General features: G+C 42.6%; 1 protein-coding gene across 4 annotated transcripts in view; it reads right to left on the reverse strand.

Moving 5' to 3' along the window:
* LOC132449159 (trinucleotide repeat-containing gene 6C protein-like) overlaps positions 1-16,604 on the reverse strand; it is a 73,996-nt gene that overhangs the window by 23,870 nt on the left and 33,522 nt on the right. For all 4 annotated transcript variants that reach the window (XM_060040834.1, XM_060040840.1, XM_060040816.1 and 1 more), the window contains one exon: positions 8,917-9,264. In XM_060040834.1, the coding sequence (XP_059896817.1) occupies positions 8,917-9,264 (348 nt within the window). The remainder of the gene's footprint in view (positions 1-8,916; positions 9,265-16,604) is intronic.

A 16,604-nucleotide genomic window follows, 5' to 3' on the forward strand; every position in this document is an offset into this window, starting at 1 on the left:
ACACATGCTTGATCTGAAACTCACCTATTGGTTACGGTAGTTATTTTCGATTTTCTTCGTTAGTATTAAAGGCTGGGAGATGGGCACCTGTCCAATAGTGATTAGGCGCGAGGAAGGGCCATCAGACCTGTCACTCAAACCTCTGCGCCAGTTGTCAGGACATTTGATTCATGATGTATAAGTCGAGCTGGCTGGTTTATGTTCTTAAACATATTTTCTGTGGCTGTGTCAATGCACACGGATAGAGCGCATGTGTAACGTTAAAGTTATTAAGTCAATTAGGTCGCATTAAGGTTTGTGCTCACTATCCGTCTTTAAATGCCTACTTTGTGTGTCGTGTATTGATGTAATTTCATTGAAGACACGTTTAAAAAAGTGTAAATGGTGTACATTTATTATTGTTTACTCCATATAGACTATTTTCCAATCCCTTCACTTGATTTAAGCCATTTAGTATTTCTTTACGTCTTAAACTATGTGGCTTTATTAAAACATTTTCAACCTCACTTTGCATTACAGCACTCACCGCATTTTCTGAAGGAAATAGGTTCTCTGGAATATTCTTGTTATAATATATATTATATGGTTCCATACTGCCTTCTTTGGCATTGCTTATTTCAAATACAAGCAAGAGTATGATTGATTAAATACAGAAGCAATGTTTATATACACAGTACAAGACATTTATTAATATCTATGGAAAAAACATTTGCTTACAAGTAAAAAGGTTGCTTTGAGATGAATGCATTTAAATTAAATTAAACAAATACATAAAGTGCAGCTCGTTCAGTTGACCGTTGATTAAGGGACACCGGGGTTTGGAGGAACGAGGTCATAATTTATGTTCAGCTCTAGTCTCTTGTAGTGTACAGTTGGCCCCTGTGAGATCAAAGACATTGCATTCAGATGAGTAGATATAATCATTTACCATATCAGTAGCAGTAGCATATCCAAGTTGCAGTCTGTTGATAAATGTAGTACTCAACAAAACTAATATCTTCACATTCTGTTGAATGTTAGGTTCAACAGAGCTTAGTGTGTAGCCTAGTGTTAATTTAAAACAAACACCACATACCCTTTATATAACATCACATTTCATCTAGGACCTGTGATTATATTTCTGACATGAAAAGGTCTTAAAATTCTGGGATCCAGAAAACAGCTAATAATTATTCCTTACCTATCAAATAGTAAGTCACTGGATGGTGCTACGCTGGAGGCAGGTAGAAAGGACTTGAACAGGTTTTACCAGGTCTCTCACTACGAGTTGACGTGGATGCTCCTCCTGTCTTGTAAATACATTGTTAAAGAAAAAAAAAAAAAAAAAAGTAGCCTGTGCCACGAACGGATAATAAATTGACAGAAAAAATGAAGGCAGGGGGTATTCGCAAACTAACGGACAAAAGTTCATAACATGCCTTGCTAATATCGCAGTGAGCCTTACCATTTCCTTACACCAAACACAAACACTGAATATAGTCATGGTTTATCAACCTTGTAGTTCGCTAACGCACTAAAACCGAGATTGGCTTTAGTAGTGACTTCTTACTATTTACAAAGATAGAATACGTTACCAAATGAAACCATTGGATATTATTACTTACATGATTGAATGAAATCCGCACAGGATCACGAAAACTTAAAAAACGTGTGATTATTTACTCATGTGTTGGATCACATTGATCGCAAGAACACATCTCAATCATAAAAACAGGAGGATTATCGTTATTACGACTCACTGCATTGTGCTATCATATAATACCGGATGCTAGTACTTAATGGGAAATTGGGAAATTACTCCTACAATGTAGGAGCAAATAATTACTGAAAATGAGGATGAAGAATATGAAAAATATGTATTATTACAATACTGTGGCTTGCTTTGCATCGTGACCTCATAGCAGCCCCACATAGTGTAGCCTGCTAAAAAATCTAATGAAAAAGAAGAACGAGCACAATGAACAAAGAGCAACAATGTAGGACATCCAAGAAAGGCAGGAAACTTTTGCGCAACATTTTCTTCAAAAAACAAAGCTTTCGCCGTTGTCCAGAAACAACTCGCAGGTAATGTGTTTGTTTGTTATTATCCCCCTGTCGCACGGAAGTGTGAATCTGTCAACCAATCAACGGAAGGCTTGTGTAGCTCGAACTTGCCGGCACCCTTTCAGGCGTCTCAGTACCCAAATGGCGAGTACTGCGATATGAGTACTGCTCAATATGGCTCAGTCCGGGTCACGCCCACTTTTGGCGGTGGAAACGCGACCCGTGCCGCACTTTTGCGGACTGTAGCAACCCGCACCCTCCGGTGGAAATGTGCCATTAGAAATAGCCACTAGGATGAAGCAAGGTCTTCCACACAGTCATTAGACTTGAGGGTTGACACTGCCAGCCCCTTTTCTCATGTACCTTTTAGCAGAATCTAGATTTCCAACAAAGGGATTCCCCATAAAAGAGTAAGGGTAAGTTGAAAAGAGTTTGAGGAGTACAAGATCTCTTCATAGAAGAATGAGTTGCCATTCCAATGGACCAGGAGTTGTGACCATTAGTTTGAAGAATCAGCGCAGCAATAGTCATCTAGGGAGACCAGGTTGTGCAAGCTTGGTACAGAGAGGATGCCAGGTCAAGCAGTGTGGATATGATTTGATGCCCTTGCAGAATAACTTTCATTGCAAGATTAAGATGACAAGCAAGGATAACAGTTGCCGCTGGGTGAGTTTTCTGAGTTGTTGACAGGAGAGACTGATGTGATGTTGTGGTTGCGTTCGAATGCGTCTGTGGGAAGCTAATCTTTCATGTTGAACCTGTCTGGCATGATTCCCAGGTTTTCAATGAATGGTGGTTTTCTCCTCCGATAACGCGGTGCCTAGTCGAATGTGCCCTTTAAACTGGGCAGCGACGAACTTGGGTGGTGTGGAGCGGAATCTAAGAAGAAAGTAGTTGAGCAGATGACACACGGGTGGCACCATTATGTCATTTAGCACAATGAATGATTCTAACTGCTTGGTTATAAGAGTGATTTAATGATGTTGATTACAGGTAATGTCTGCAGATAGGCTGCCCAACAGCTGAAAACAGTCCTGTTTGAGTATCAAAGTGTTGGTCAACATTTCTGTTATTTATGAATAAAAGTGGTTAAATAATTCCTCTGTAAAATATAAAGTGTATCAAGTGTCCTACTATGGAAGCAAATGTGTCAGTTCTTTTCAAAAAAGCCTTCTATTGACAAATGTCGAAAGACGTAACCTTCAGTTCATTTGCTATAACAGGGATTCACATACCCTTTAAGTTGAACTGTTTTGAGGCAACATAACAGAACAGAAAATATTATAGATGTTGTCCATGCTACATAACTCGTCATCGCAATTCATTAATGTAATCTCTCTGAATGGTTTGTACTGTTATGGAAACACACTAGCGCAATAATTAATAATTAAACAAAAGAAAAAAAAGGGGGAAAAAAAGACACGTGTCTTTTTGCAAAGTGAGGTTGAAAATATGTTTTAGTAATACCACATAGTTTAAGACATCAAGAAATGTTAAATAGCTTAAATCAAGTGAAGGGATTGGAACAGAGTCTAAATGGAGTAAACAATGTAAACGCACACCACTTAAAAAATGTAAAACATATTACTAGAAAACCGATTAATCATATGCAGTAATTCTGCAATGACAAATACACACCTAAACGTCTACATTTTTATTAACTATGCATTATGTGGTATACAAGGAACTTCTCACCTATCTCTCTCACACACACAAACATCACAAGGTCTGTGTAAAGAACACAATGACAGCAGCAGAAAATGGGTCTTCATTGAGATGACCTTAATACACAACACACAAAATATGCATTTGTTTGCGATTTGCGACCTAATTGACTTAATAACTTTTAAGTAACACACGCATGCAAAAAAATATACACGCGGGTATCAAAATAAACTTCAACTGTAATTCTGAAAAGGTATAAATGATATCAGTATATATCTGTTAGATACAATGGAAGATACAAGTCTGTGATGATTTGTTAAATGGCAGAAGTGAGTATTCATTATATAGGACATGTGACGGGTCGGTTAAAATCCTCTGAGCTTGTCTGAGCACAGACTGGTCATATATTACTGATGCTACTGGTGCTCCTTCTTTCCCATCACCTTCATAGCAGTGTGGATCAGACGGTTGAGCTTTGTTTTTTATTGCACAGTGAGGTTGCCGAACCACTGACATCCCAAACCTGACCAGGCTCTCCAGTACAGCCTGATGGAACAAAAACATGATCCTCTGGTCCACACCAAATACTCTCAGTCTACGTAAAACAATAAAGTCTCTGCCGAATTCTAGAACACAGGCTATCCACGTGGGTCTTCCGGCTGAAAGTATTGTCCAGGTGAATCCCTAGAAACTTGTGGATACCTGTATGACCACAGGACTGTGGTCCCCTACAGAACGAGGGTCCTGGATCATCTCCTTGGTCTTAGAGACATTTAAGATGAGATGGTTGGTATCGCACCACCGGACAAATTCTCTATTTCTGAGTGATATGCTGATGTAGATAAGGCTTTTATGCAGCAGGCTAAGGTTAGTTGTATCATCTGAGAATTTGAAAACAAAGATTCCCGGATGGATATTTGTGCATTCGTTTATGAGTGTGGTGCACCTGTGCTAATTGTTCTCACCTCGATAGGGTGCTATTGTCTAACACACTGGCTACAGTTAGTTAAAAAAGCTAAGAACCATTTGATTAAAAGGGGATTCACATTTAATTGCTTCGATTTCTGAATAAGCAGATGAGGCTGGAGTGTGTGAAAAGCTAACTAAAATCAACAAATAGAATATGTGTATAGGCTTGTGGGTCCTCTAAGTGTTTGATGGTGAGCTGGGTAATGCTGGCAACAGCATCATCAGTTCCTCTCCTCTTCCTGTCTATATGCAAACTGGTTGAGCTCCTCTTGAATAACTTTCCCATCGGCCTCGTCCTTATTCATGAACGCTATATTTTTCCTGTTGATAGACTTTAACATCCTTGGTAATATATTTCTTGTTATTTGGGTAAACTACAATGTCCTTTTTAGTGACCATGCCGTCAGCGCATAACTTTTTGTAGTCAGTTATTGTTTCCGCAGCAGCGTCCAATTCCAGCTGATGAAATAAGACCCAATCTGTGCAGAGGAGGGAACCATTAAGTGTCTCCATGCTGTCTCTATCCCATTTAGCCACACTTTTGGTTTGAGGCTTGCGATTTTTGTTTCGAAATGTGAGCACTTTATGTTTCCATAGCACTTATCTAACACTCTGTTATCGCATGTATGTTACATATTGTTCAAAAGCCGGTTAGGGATAGTTCCAATTTACAGTGGTTAAAATCCCCTAGGATGAAGATAGGGGCTCCAGTCGCAACGTTACCTCCGGGGGGAACATAGACTGCACATATGAAGGTATCCCTCAGTAGATAGAAGGTTCTCAGCGACATGCATAACAGTTCAACATCAGCAATGCACACAGTCCCACACACGGTGTAGTTCCTGCACCAGCTTTCATTCAGAAACATACAGATGCCACCCCCTCGGCTCTTGCCCGACTGTTCAGTTCTATCCGATGGTATGAGAGAAAATTCTTCGAGTTCTACAAGCAAGTCTGAAATGTCCTGATGGAACCAAGACTCAGTGAACACCATCACGCTTGATTCCCTGTACTCGTAACATACCTTTGTATTAAGGCAGAGTTAGTCTATTTTGTTTCCCATCGACCTCACGTTTGTGAGTAACACACAGCGCAGATGTGGTCTATTAGTTATTTTTTCTTTTTTCTATTAGCTTTTTTAGTTGTGGATTTGTTCTGTTTAAAACAAACAAGGTAAAGCAGCTAACAAGTGTTAGTTGAGTCTTTCGTAGCTGAGCGGTACACCCAGTGCGAAAGATACCAAATGTCTTTTTGTTTAATGTTTTGGTTAGACGGCTGTAACGTTACTTTGTATAATTCTAGGTTGTACTTGGCGATCATGCTTTAGCCTACATTGAAAGGGAGGACCGCAAGCTACAACATCTGCAGGTCAAACTGTCTTCAAGGATGTGTTCCCGAAGTCCAGGAATGGGAAATGCACCACAAAGCCAATAAAAAAAAAAACACCCTACATACAGTCAGTTGTAAAAAGAAATACCAACAGAAAAACATACAAGTAATCAATATAATTATTGCCCCATGTAATATATGTACATGAAACTAATAACAGTATTAAATAACAAAGTGACTAATGGAGCGCAATGTTTTGCTGACGATGCGGATTCCCTGCTGAGCCTGGTCTTTGATGAGGTGTTTGAGGACCCATCACCATTTGTTGAAGACGATACCCATTCCCACCGACGTTATCCCAGTATGAGGGACACCCAAGGAAGAAGTCGTTGCCCCCCATGTCTCCCACTTCAGTCAAGTGGCGGCCGGAATCCTACACACTGTCCAACTAGATCAGGAAACGCCCTGGTGTATACGGAGCACAACACACGACGGGATGACCACCCGGACATTCTGTGGCAAGTAGCACCAGCTGACAAAGCTGTGATAGGACAGATACCTGTATGGAGAGGATATATCACCAATCCTGTTGAAAAATGTCTTTACTGTGTATATACAGGGATGCTTCTGTGAAGCAGTTGGCAATTGTAATTGAGGCTTCTAAAAAAATATAAAACTAACTGAATGACCTCATAAGCAGCTGAATTACTTAGTCACTGTATATCAAAGATTTACATTCTAATGCTGGATGTTCACATATAACCTTTCCTGCCCTCCACATTGCCTGTATGAAGGCTTCCTGGCCTTAGGAGTCTCAGACAGACGAACAGCATGTAGCAGACTGGTGAAAAAGAGGCGGGTGGAGACAGGCTTTTTACCGTAAGCCGTGAGTCACTTCAGCCCACATCACTGGACCTCTGCCATGCTCACTCCCTCCAGATCTTGTTCTCCGCATTCCCATCACCTTCCTGTCTCTCCGTTCCTTGTTCTCTGTATATCTGCCCTCCTTCATCTCTCCCCCTTTCTTCAATCCATCCATCCACCTCCCCCCTACCCCTTCTGCCTTCCTTCCTTCCTTGCTACCTCTTTACCCTCCATTGTCCTGCTCTCTCCGCCTTCCTTTCATCCCTGTGCGTCTCTCGTTCCCTCTCCATTTTTTCCAAGAGAGCACAACACATGTAGCCAAACAGCTAGCGCCATGTAGCTCCGCCCCTCAGAGCTGCTAAATAGCTCTGGGCTTTGTTCCCCTTCCAAAAAAAAAAATAGAAAAGTGGAAACAGTGTCGGTTGGCCTTAATTGGCTCGGTCCTCTGGAGTAAAGGGGAAGGAATATGAGGATATTATCGGAGAAAAGGCACAGCATCTCTGACTTAAAAAACAGCTCTGTGTTCAAAACCAAGCTCTCCTAAAAGCAAAACAACATGGGTTTTAGGGCTGAAGGAACACACACACACACACACACACACACACACACACACACACACACACACACACACACACACACACACACACACACACACACACACACACACACACACACACACACACACACACACACACACACACACACACACACACACACACACACACACCAGAAGGAGAAAGAAGAGATAAATAAAGAATAAATTCAACCTCCAACTGGATCCCGACCCGTTTTGTATCCCGACGAGTAGTTTAAGCAAAATGCTGCTTTCCACTGTCGTCTGGTTTCCCTCTCTGCAGGCACTGCGGGGACCAGATTGAAGCTCACCCTCTGCCAGAGGCTACAGAGCAGTGCCAGGCTCTCTACAGGGATCTACCCCCTCATGAGAAGAAAGGCAGATGAGAGAAGGGCCGTCTACCTGAGCTGAGGCGTGACCGCTGAGTACGCTTAACCAGCTGGAAGGGAACCAGCATGCAAGAGGGACCCCCGTCTGGGAACATTTAGCTTTGGGATCACAACAAACAGTGGTAGAAGTGCCCAAGGAACAATGTCATGGATTTAAGAGGTTCATAATTTAAAATAATTGACCAAGGGATTTTGACATCATTCATAACTCTGGAAATCGTGAGTTCTTGTGAGAGAACAATTTGAATTTGCTCAGCGAGTCACTCTGGGAACGAGCAATATACAAACTCCCCGATGCCCCTGGCCCAGAACATTAGCCAATCACATCGGTGTATCTGATATAGGCGGGCCAAAAGCGTTGCTGTTTTACCATCTGGAAACGGCAAGAGTCTAATCTATTGGTTAGCTCCGCTGGTCTGGATACGTCACCCCTTGTATTCTTCTGATTGGTCGTAGTGTTATCCAATTGTGTGCAGTGATATTTTGAAATGCATGCTTGGTGCCTCCCCTCGAGTTGGGCCATTTTCATTACTTGTTACCAAACCCTACAGCTTTCTAGATGTGGGTTTGGATTTCCAGGCTAAGTAAAACTTAAGTTCATGTGCATTCATTGAGACTAGAATACTCATCCGGGTTTCATAGAACCCAGGTTACATTCGGAACCTTAACATGACACCTTTTGCGTCAGGGTTAGGGACCAATGTGAAAGAAGCATTGTTGAATGTGTGTAGTTGATGGCTGGGTTAATCAGCCTCACCTTGCCAGAGTCAGAATGATTAGACTGGGGTTGGGTGAGTTTTCACACCATTGAACATTAATGCACGGAGTTTGAACCAGCAATCACCACACACACTCAGGAGGTCTCCAACATGGAAGCATTGAACACCTGCTCTGTGATTCATATTGCTCTAAAATCTGCCATAAGTAAACTCTAGGAGCTAAGACACGAAAAGCCACAAATACTTTTTGTGCAACTGCCTTCTACGAAAATAAAGCTCTCTTCCGAGCACACCTCCCCATCACCGAAAAGTTGGTGCAATGGGGGGAACAACACTATCACCACCAAAACATCATGGGGCTGACCTGAGCTGGCTGGCGAGGAAGAGGAGGAAGATGCTTGTTCTTCTGCTGCTGACGCCTCTGTAGTCGTTGCAGACGACAGCGACGCTGCCAGGGGGGACTCGGACGCCGCAGGGTTTTGTGGGGGCAGGGTCAAAAGCCCGGGAGGCAGGGGTTGGCCCCTCTTCAGCAGTTGCTTGTGCTCCTGTTGGCGGAAGCGTGGGGGGACATCTCTTGGGGGGTGGCGTTGTGCTGAAGGTGGAGGTGCTGGTGGTGCCTGTGGCTGGCCTGGGTAGGGTGCGCTGCTGCCATCCCCTCTGCAGGGGGCTGCGACAGACAGCAGGGCGCTGGGAGCAGGGGCAGAGTCTGGCACTGTGGATGATGGAGGGGGATGAGAATAAGGGAGGTGTGTCAATTACTAATTTAACAGAAAAAATCTGCAAGAGGGAAATAATGAAGAAAAGTTGGACCCTCAACGTTTTAAGTCCTCATTTTGTGTCATCAATGAGTCTTGACACACAGAAAATTGTCAAAATTTTCAGCGGAAACAGTTAATGTTGCAGCCAGTGATTTTTAAAAAAAACAACACACTTACAAAGAGAAAAGAGCGTGATGCTGTGAATAGCTTCCCTTTGCAGACTATTTCCCCATGAATAGACGATAAAATGACGATGTTATTTCAGGTTTAAGCAAGTACAACTATCCTGATGGGATTAAACAACTTCAAGAAACAAGGTAATATGCTATGCCACGACCGTGTAGATGTCAAGAGGAATTCCACGGGTGAAATACTAATACATCTGAACTAAATAATAACCAACTAAATAATAACCGTAAGACTTGTTAGGCCACATTACATACATGTAGGTTAATTGTAAGGTCAATACAACCACTTAAATTCGTACAAACAGTTAGAAGGCCCAAAGTCATGCAGTTTAAACAAAAGGGCTTTACACACCAGAAAGATTCCAATATATGATATTCAAGATATGCATTTCCTGTATTTGGATTCCTTTCTGAAGCCACTATACCTTTCAAATAAAATCTGGAGAGATTTAAGAGAGGCAGTGCACAACCTTGTGTACATAACCAATAGACCATAAACCAATTTACCATATTCTATTACATTTCTCCTGTAATCAACTTTTTTTTTCTCTTGGGATAATGCCAGGGTTGCGCCTAAGTATTGCACATAAAGATGGCCAAAAAGTTAAACAAACTACGTCATGAGCTACCTGGCTAGAGGAGTTGGGTATCTTGGTTACACGTTTACCTAGAGGGTTGTCATGGCAATAAAATCCTCATAAGAGAACATGGTTACAACAAACACAACCATCTGAACACAAAGCTCTTGTCGCTAACTGAGTCCCCCATGGCACGAAATTTGTAGCGGTAAGAAGCTACCTCTGTTAGCCCACCATCTCCGTTCCAGGACTTAGTATTTTCATTAACAAGTCAAATCTTCAGCCTTGTTACAACAACGCAATCAAACAAGCAACTTCCCTTATTGCAGGTAATTCGTCAAAACAAAGTTTTCCCTTCCTTTATTTGGTAGTATATAAACAAGGGCTGTGGTGCTTGACTATGATAAAGCAAGAAACAGATGGACCCGACTGTTGGAGTGCATGCCAGGGGGTCAGGGGTCACGGCTTAGTCCAGCAAGGGGACTGGCTTGGGGGGGGGGGAGGGGGTCATAGAGTTCCACTGATGGATTATAGGACACGAATCTGATAATCACAAGGTAATACCTCAATATTATATAATCAATTATGCCTAAAGTAAACTAGTCAATTGCTTTGTTTATGGCCCATATTCTGATTAACAGTCTGAAAACGGCTGCACAGGCCCACATTTTAAGACATAGACACCCACAAATCCTAAAACCTATGCAGGCCAAAAGCAATCCCACTACCTAGAACAACGAAAATATGTGTACAAGCTGCACCAAAAGAGAGCAATTTCGCCAAAATACAGGTCAGCATCCTATATCTAACTTTTAACAAATGATTAGGTGTGAGGTCGTAAGAAATAACAAAAAGCTCGTCTCCGTGACCTAGAATCCTAGATGACTCTGTAGAACGGACTGCTGCCATTGGATGCCATCAAAAGACTGGGCAGCGGAGCACGGATCATATTTGCGAAAGCACACATGCAGGCCACGTCATACACATGATGCAGTTACATAACACAGAGGGACTGCGTTAAGGGGGGGAACTTGTTGTGTGTGGTGGGTCACACACACACACACACACACACACACACACACACACACACACACACACACACACACACACACACACACACACACACACACACACACATTCCTTATGTGTATTGCACACAAGTACACACATACACGGGAGATTGGTGTACTTACGACAATCCCTAGCTAGAGAACAAACAGCCTTAATTTGTTTATTTGAGTGTTATGGGATGATCTTAAAAGAACGACTCTAACGTCAACCTCTGGTCTAGGGATGCACAGAACCGATATTGATATTGAATATCGGTCTGATACAGATACCAGTATCCGAATACTGCCTTAAATGCGGGAATCGGGTATCGGCGAGTACGCAAGTCTATGCGCCGATCCGATTCCATCATGTACCCTCATTTATTACACAGGCAAAGAACATCACAAACATGTGTACCGTTATACTGAGTAGGAAAAACATGGATACTCACACTTGACTAGAAGAATACAAATGCATCATTATAATTAAAGATTATAAATAATAAGGTAAAAAAATTGACAGTAAGTGAACCGACTATACATTGCTGTCATCTTAAGACAGCCCTTCAATAAGAACAAGTGCTATTTAACCATTATTCGCCGAAGGTGAAGTGAAGGCTCCATATTCATGGAGCCTGAGGTGAATAATTGTTTAAGTATACACGTGAGCACTCGAAAAACAAACAAGATAACACTTTTTGATGGGATTTATTTGTTTTCATTAGCGGTTTATTTGTTTTTATTAGCGTGACGAGACGACCGTCACGCGGCATTTTGCGATTAACGTAATATCGCGAGTTTGAGATCTCAATTATGGGATATTGCCCAATATCCTGAGATAAAGAACCAATCAAATTGCGCCATCTTAGGAGGTTCACGTGTAGCATATACTAATAGTAGTTACAATGCTAGATACTGTATCGGTATAAACTCGATATCAGGAGATAATTTTAAAAAACGTAGTCCGGACCCGAGTACTACAGCTCTGTTTCAAAAGCATCACACCAAGAAAAGGTTGGTTCGTGAAGCAGCCAACTTTGTCTAAGATGTTTAAGTCCGGCCTTACACACACAAGAATGATCTCACTCTCTTCCAAACAGTGAGGCTTATCAATTAAAGACTAGTATTGGATCGGTACTTGGTATCAGCCGATACTGAAAGCCAAGGTATCGGGTGTGTGTGTGTCTGTGTGTGTGGAATCTCCTGGAAGCTTGTGTGTGTTGGGGGGGGGGGGGGGGGGGGTGGGGGGGGGGAGTATCCGGACAGACACTCCATGCCAATGACAACAATGCCAGAGAAAAAGAAAAAGGGGGAAAAAGGAAAAGCAAGACTAGAGGAATGAGAACCAGACGTTCATGTGAGGGGACAGCAATAGAGGGCGGGCCTAGTTTGAGTGTGTGGGCGTGTGTGTACATGCGTGCATGTGACAGTATAGTGTGTATGGAAGGCATCCCATTCGCCTCCCCCTCTCGTGCAATCCGCATGAGCCTAGTAATGAGCTCCCGGTACAAAAATAATACAATCCTCTTATGTTTAAAAGGCTCCTACTCATGCCGCTTACAACAACTATGTGCTATCGATTCACCGATACGAATCCCTATCTCTCCTCTCATCTCATCTTCGTCCGCTTATCCGGGGTCGGGTCGCGGGGGGAGCAGCTCAAGCAGGGGGCCCCAGACTTCCCTTTCCCGGGCCACATTGACCAGCTTTGACGGGGGGATCCCGAGGCGTTCCCAGGCCAGTGTTGAGATATAATCTCTCCACCTAGTCCTGGGTCTTCCCCGAGGTCTCCTCCCCACTGGACGTGCCTGAAACACCTCCCAAGGGAGGCGCCCAGTGGGCATCCTTGCCAGATGTAATCTGGCAAGAATCCCTATCCGGTTGGATTAACACAGATGCGACTACATTGATACATGGGCCCCTGAATCGATAAAAAATTCCCAAGAATCTGTCCATGCACAAATTTAAATGTTGCAAAAAAAGAGTGAAGCTTCAGCCTGATATCAAGACAGTCAACTCATTTCATTCCGTTTCCATACGCATCCGGAAAATGAAACTTAAGGAAGTGGGCGGATCCGCGTGTGTGTTTGTGTGTATCTCCGCGTGCGCCCTGTGTCTCACGAGCAGGGAACAACCAGAGTTTTGAGTGTGCGAATAACAGCCATATGTCTGAAAACTGTGAAATGATTTTCAGGGTACCAGCGAATCTGAAATCAAACCTGTGGAAGTCCTTTAGGTCTTATAAGAAGGAGGAGAATATTGGCAGAAGCTATGCTATTTTTTTTATCGTATATATATTTTCCCTGGCAACAAAGTCTCCGTCTCAGTTCCTACGCATTTCCCTACATATGCCCTAAAATGTTTTATCTTGCAGCTCTGATTTGGCTGAATACACTTTATTATTGAAATCCTTATCATAACCCACTTACAGCCACTGAGTTAGAAGTACTGACATGAAAGTCAATCATCTGTGGAACGGGCAGGGCTCAAAAAACTCCAGCCAATGATTTCCAGAACCACCGAGTGGCATTGGACAGTAAGTACGTCAATCAAACGGTCGTACTGCACTCCCCCTCCCCCGCTCCCCGCGCGTGACCCCTTCGTGCACGTACTCAAAGCTCGTGACCCAGATCAAGCTTCCGTTTGTTGTTATCCATGTTGTTATCCTGTGGTATCTACTGGAGCTAGCTAAGTAGCTAATGGCTCGCTGTTGCGCATCTGTGTTCGCGCTCATGCATGATTGCGTGTCCATGTTCTTGGAATGGGTGGAGTCAGAGTCAGCGTTGAAGGAGAGGGGGTAGGACCATTTGAGTTGTGTATTTTCAAAATCTGCTGGCGTTTCGCAAATCCCATACACAACCTTTAACTGAAACAACTTAAGGCAGGTAATGTGTCCTGACCCTAAAAGTACATTTGACATTTGTCATGGTTTATAAAAGCCCTAGACTACTGCCCACACATCTTAGAAAAAAAAAAGTTGGGGATCAAAATATAACAAAAACTAACTGGGATATAAGAAGCAGTACGTCTTACAGGGCTGTACCAATCAGAGGAGAAAGGTTAGTGGTATAGCCCACCTCCAGTGCTGTACCAAGCAAAGAGCTATGTCTCATGGGAGCAGTACCGCTTAATTAGTACAGATTAAATACAGTGCTGTAGTTAAAAAGGGAATCCTTCTCTGGTCTTATCACGTTTCAATTCCATTTTATTTGTATAGCCCTTAATCACCATTATAGTCTCAAAGGGCTTAACATGACACACACACACACAAAAACACAGAGACAGACAGACGTTTGACTGCTATAAAAAATGGAAGGAAACGCATATCTAGGTCAAAGCGTTTGTCAAGCATGAGAAGGGGCTTTTCCCAAGTCAGCCATGATTGCCTCAACCCCATAAATCTAGCAGAGCATTGTGTAGAATAGCTCGGGCAGGCCCAATGTTTTTAGGCCAAAGCTATTCTTAGCATGTAGGCAGCCACTAAGAAGGGAAACAGACAGACTCTTCTGAAGACAGGTCGAGAGACAGAGGGAGAAAATAGGGATACATTGGTAGAGTCAGAGAATAGAGAAAGAAAATACAGAGCAAGCATGCGAGTGAGAGAGGATGGCGACAATTCAGGTCTAGAGAAAGAGATATCAAGGGCAAATGGGGATGGGTGAAGATTATGCCAACCATGTTTACTCTTCTGGATCAGCAGCTGCAGATATTGTAAAATGCCACTGTCTGACCAGGATTTATGGTGTGATCCAGAAGCCTCGGACACAAGCCTTCTGAGTTGCAAGTGGGGAAATCTCTCAGCTTTTTGCGGCATTTCACGGAGGCACGCCCACTTTTGGTCGGGCCACCTCGGAATTCTGAGAGCATACAGAGTTCAGTGATGACGCTCTCAGCAAAAATGGCTGCGCCCGTAAAGAGATTTATTTTCTTTGTATTTGTACCACGTTGGTCATTTTTATGTCAATTTAAAATGCTCTTACACACTTTATTACATTGCTACTTTATTCTGGTCACCAATTTATGAACGCACGGTCTTGCATGCTTGGGTGCAATACAATGTAAAGTTGTGATGTTTGTTTTCGAGCTGGTTTGCTAAAGAGGCTAATGCACCTAACAATACGACTAGCCAATTTCATGACCCAATCACAAAGACGAACGTGAAGAACGAAGTGCTCCAAGACCGGAAACTATGTCACAAGTGCAACTCGGAAGGCTGGTGTCCGAGGAATCTGGATCACACCATTGGAGAGGGAAGGGATTATTATTTTCTTTTTTTAAAATCATACACCAGAGAATCTAGTAGTTATCGTCGTCTTATGCCCATGGCCAAGAAAACAGAGCGTGACTTGGTTGTAACCACTGTAGAAAGATATATATATATATTTTTAGACCCCGTGGATAAGTTACTTCAAACCTTTCTATAAGAGACAGAGATTTGGAAGTGTTGCATTTGTCTTTAGGCCCATTCCACACGGGCGAAAACTATCCGTTTTCCTTTGATGCGGTTCAGGAATATCTCCGTAAAGACAGATTTGTTGCGAAACATTCCAGGCCCATAAGGGGTGCTGCTTCTGCTACAGAACTCCAGCAAAAAAAAAAAGGAGAAGAGGCGAGCATGTGCATAAAGCCTGGGTACTGTTTACAAACATACAGTCCGGGTACCTCCTGGTAGCGCTTCGCAGTGGATCTAAATAGATTTGGTGTATGTGTCTGTCCGTAATCCTCTTTAGCTTATTTTGGTAGCGGAGCATCATTAAATATTGCACTAGCAACTAGGGATGGGCGTGAGGAATCGATTACTCGAGTACTCCTCGTTACAAATGAACTCGGTTGGATGACAGGCAAACTCGAGTTTGCATATACACACACACACAAACAAAGTTTTCTGAAGCAAATGTATCTATTTTCTGTGCAGCGCCACTAACGCATGCCTCGGGCACAAAGCAAATGAAATGTATCAAATTTCTGTGTGGCGCATGCCGTGCCGTGTGCAGGCACGCCAGAATTAAAAAAGTTAAGAGATGGCGGTTAAAGCAAAGCGCAGCGAAGAATTTAAATACTTTAAAGAAATGGGAGATCATAAGGTGAAATGTAAAATATGCCAAGCGAAATCGAGCTACCAGAGTACTACAAGTACCATGGGGCAACATATGCTCCTGAAACACAACGGTGAGTTCGGGAAAGCAGACCCGCAGCAACCAAGTGTGTCGGCTATTTTCATACATAGCTGAGTATTTCCATAGTCCATTTGCTGCCGTTTTATTTGCAGCTTTAAATTATTTGCAATGGATAGGCTACTTGTTTCGTTTTTGTTATTTATTTTTGTAAAGAAAATGTGTTTTGAACGTTTGCAAAAATAAATAATGAATACTCTGATAACTGACTGTTTTGATGGAGAATAAGCATTTACATGTTTGGTTGGTAATATTGCCGTTCATCATTAGGCCTATTCCTGCTGCAGATGCGTTGCATTCTAAAA

This window comes from Gadus macrocephalus, chromosome 2 (assembly GCF_031168955.1).
Source record: "Gadus macrocephalus chromosome 2, ASM3116895v1".
NCBI classification, from domain to species: Eukaryota; Metazoa; Chordata; class Actinopteri; order Gadiformes; family Gadidae; genus Gadus; species Gadus macrocephalus.